At 44.4% G+C, this 2,500-nt stretch overlaps 1 protein-coding gene across 1 annotated transcript in view; it reads right to left on the reverse strand.

Moving 5' to 3' along the window:
- Positions 1-2,500, reverse strand: part of LOC119597582 (potassium voltage-gated channel protein eag-like) — a gene marked incomplete at its 5' end in the record, with an annotated part of 173,089 nt that overhangs the window by 44,022 nt on the left and 126,567 nt on the right. Inside the window, 1 exon segment of the mRNA XM_037947159.1 lies at positions 1,646-1,834. Within this exon segment, the coding sequence (XP_037803087.1) occupies positions 1,646-1,834 (189 nt within the window).

Below are 2,500 nucleotides of genomic sequence, written 5' to 3' on the forward strand. Positions count from 1 at the left end.
TATCTCAAATTGTGAAACATAGGGGAAAAGCCCGGTAGGGAGATTGTACTAACAGCTCAGAGGGACTCCCTGAACGTGAGCGCGGCGGCACCGGAGCCTCGGCCCTCGGCGAAAACGATGCTTTCTCTTGAATCTCCTCTTCAAGCATCCCGCGCACCATTGAATCGGGTTTGGGGGGTTGGAATCGGTGGGTGATGTGCGGGGCGTTCCGGCACTTTTTTGCGCGGTCTTGTCTCGCCGTTTAGGCTTTTTGGTTTTTTCACTGGCAGTAACTTTGGGTAAAAATGGCTTAGACTCATCAGGGGCTGGGTGGGGTCCACCGCAGCGGCGTGGGTCCTGTCTCGCCGCGTTACCCTAAGTGGCTCGTCGGAAGGTCTCACGCTCACAGGCTTGGGGCGTTGAGCGCTGCACATGGTTCATGCGGGTCATGACGTCACCATGTTGTCTTCTAAACGAGTTAATTTCTGATCATCCTCTGAATTTCAATCTTTAGATCGACCTGCAAATAGAAAAAATGTAAAAAAAAAGGGTACACACAGGATACAAATCTTTCTCGTGCTCTTTACTTGGATGCATACCCTATATATGCCCCACACACAACACACACACACACACAACACACACACACACACACACACACACACACACACAAAACACACCACACACACACACATTTTATTTCTCAAATCCTCTGATTAAATGTCAAAAAGGCCGTCAATGAGGCCTCTGAAATTCTCCATCTTACAGAACTCTGTTAAAGTAGTCATTTAATCGACCTCTCTTATTCAGCACATTTTCCTTTGTCACCAGATAGAAAAAAATTCTAGCACCTTTTACAGTAAAATACGGCTTTCCTAACAGGTTTCTTTTGTCCCTTAAGAGAGAGTGATAAGGAGGCTATGATTGTTAAATGTGCAAATGCATTTTCAGGTATTTCGAATCAAATTTCACCATGCATGTCAGTTTTTTGTTGTTGTTAAAAATAATGAATAAATGCATTTAGTACAGTTAAAACAGTAACTCGCTCGAATAGACGCATGTAGTTATTTACTAAGCCTATCAAATAATGTTTAAAGATATCACACACACACACACATACACACACACACACACACACACACACACACACACAACACACACACACACACACAAAAACACACACACACACACACCCACACACACCACACATACATACACCACACACCACACATACAACCACACACACACATACACCACACACACACCACACACACACACACACACACACACACACCAACCCCCACACACACACACACACACAATAGATTTTTATAATATATAAATATATATATATATATATATAATATAGTAAAATATGTATATATACCATTAAATAACCATATAATATAATATATTATATATAATATATATATAAATTTTAAATATATATATATGACATAACATATAACATATACATATACATATACATATACATACATACATAACATACATACATTACATACAAACCCACACACACACACACACACGTGTGTGTGTGTGTGTGTGTGTGTGCATCATGCAGGTGTTGATTAGAGCATTACTGTTATAGCAAGGATTCTGGGGAAAGATGAGTCCCCGTGGACAAGGGCTCATCTGGTAAACTCACCTTGAAGTCCATGAGGCTTGCAATGATCTGCTGGCAGTCGGCGGCCGTGACCACCGGACTGTGGCCGCTGAAATCCGTGACATAACCGGACTCATTGTCCTTATTCTTCTGGTCGCGCCCGCCCCCCGTGTCTGACGAATCCAGCTTATTGACGTGGAACTTTGTGTTTCCTTCGAGGGCAAGAGTGTCCTGTAGGAGGAGGAGACCTTTTAAGTTATTTCAGTCCTTAAATCATATGTGTAAAATAGTAAAATATGTTTTATGCAAATGAATGCTTAGACGGATTGAAGAGTGGATGGATAGAGGGTGGGAGGGTGGAGGGAATGGATGGATAAATGGGTTGATGGATGGATATATGGATGGATGGATGAAAGGATGAGTGGATGGATAGATGAATGGATGGATGGATGGATGGATGGATGGATGTGTGGGTGGATGGATGGGTGGATGGATGGATGGATGGTGGGTGGATGGATGGATGGATGGATGGATGGGTGGGTGGGTGGATAGGTGGATGGATGGATGGATGGATGGATGGATGGATGGATGGGTGGGATGGATGGATGGATGGGGGATGGATGGATGGTGGATGGATGGATGGGTGGATGGATGGATGGATGGGTGGATGGATGGTGATGGATGGTGATGGATGGATGGATGGATGGATGGATGGATGGATGGATGGTGATGGTGGATGGATGGATGGGATGGGATGGTGGATGGATGGATGGATGGTGGTGGGTGGATGGATGGATGGATGGGATGGATGGTGGATGGATGGATGGTGGATGGATGGATGGATGGGTGGGTGGTCGGATGGATGTGGATGGATGGTTTGATGGTGGATGGTGTGGA

The sequence above is a fragment of the Penaeus monodon genome, chromosome 39, assembly GCF_015228065.2.
Source record: "Penaeus monodon isolate SGIC_2016 chromosome 39, NSTDA_Pmon_1, whole genome shotgun sequence".
In the NCBI taxonomy this organism is placed as follows: Eukaryota; Metazoa; Arthropoda; class Malacostraca; order Decapoda; family Penaeidae; genus Penaeus; species Penaeus monodon.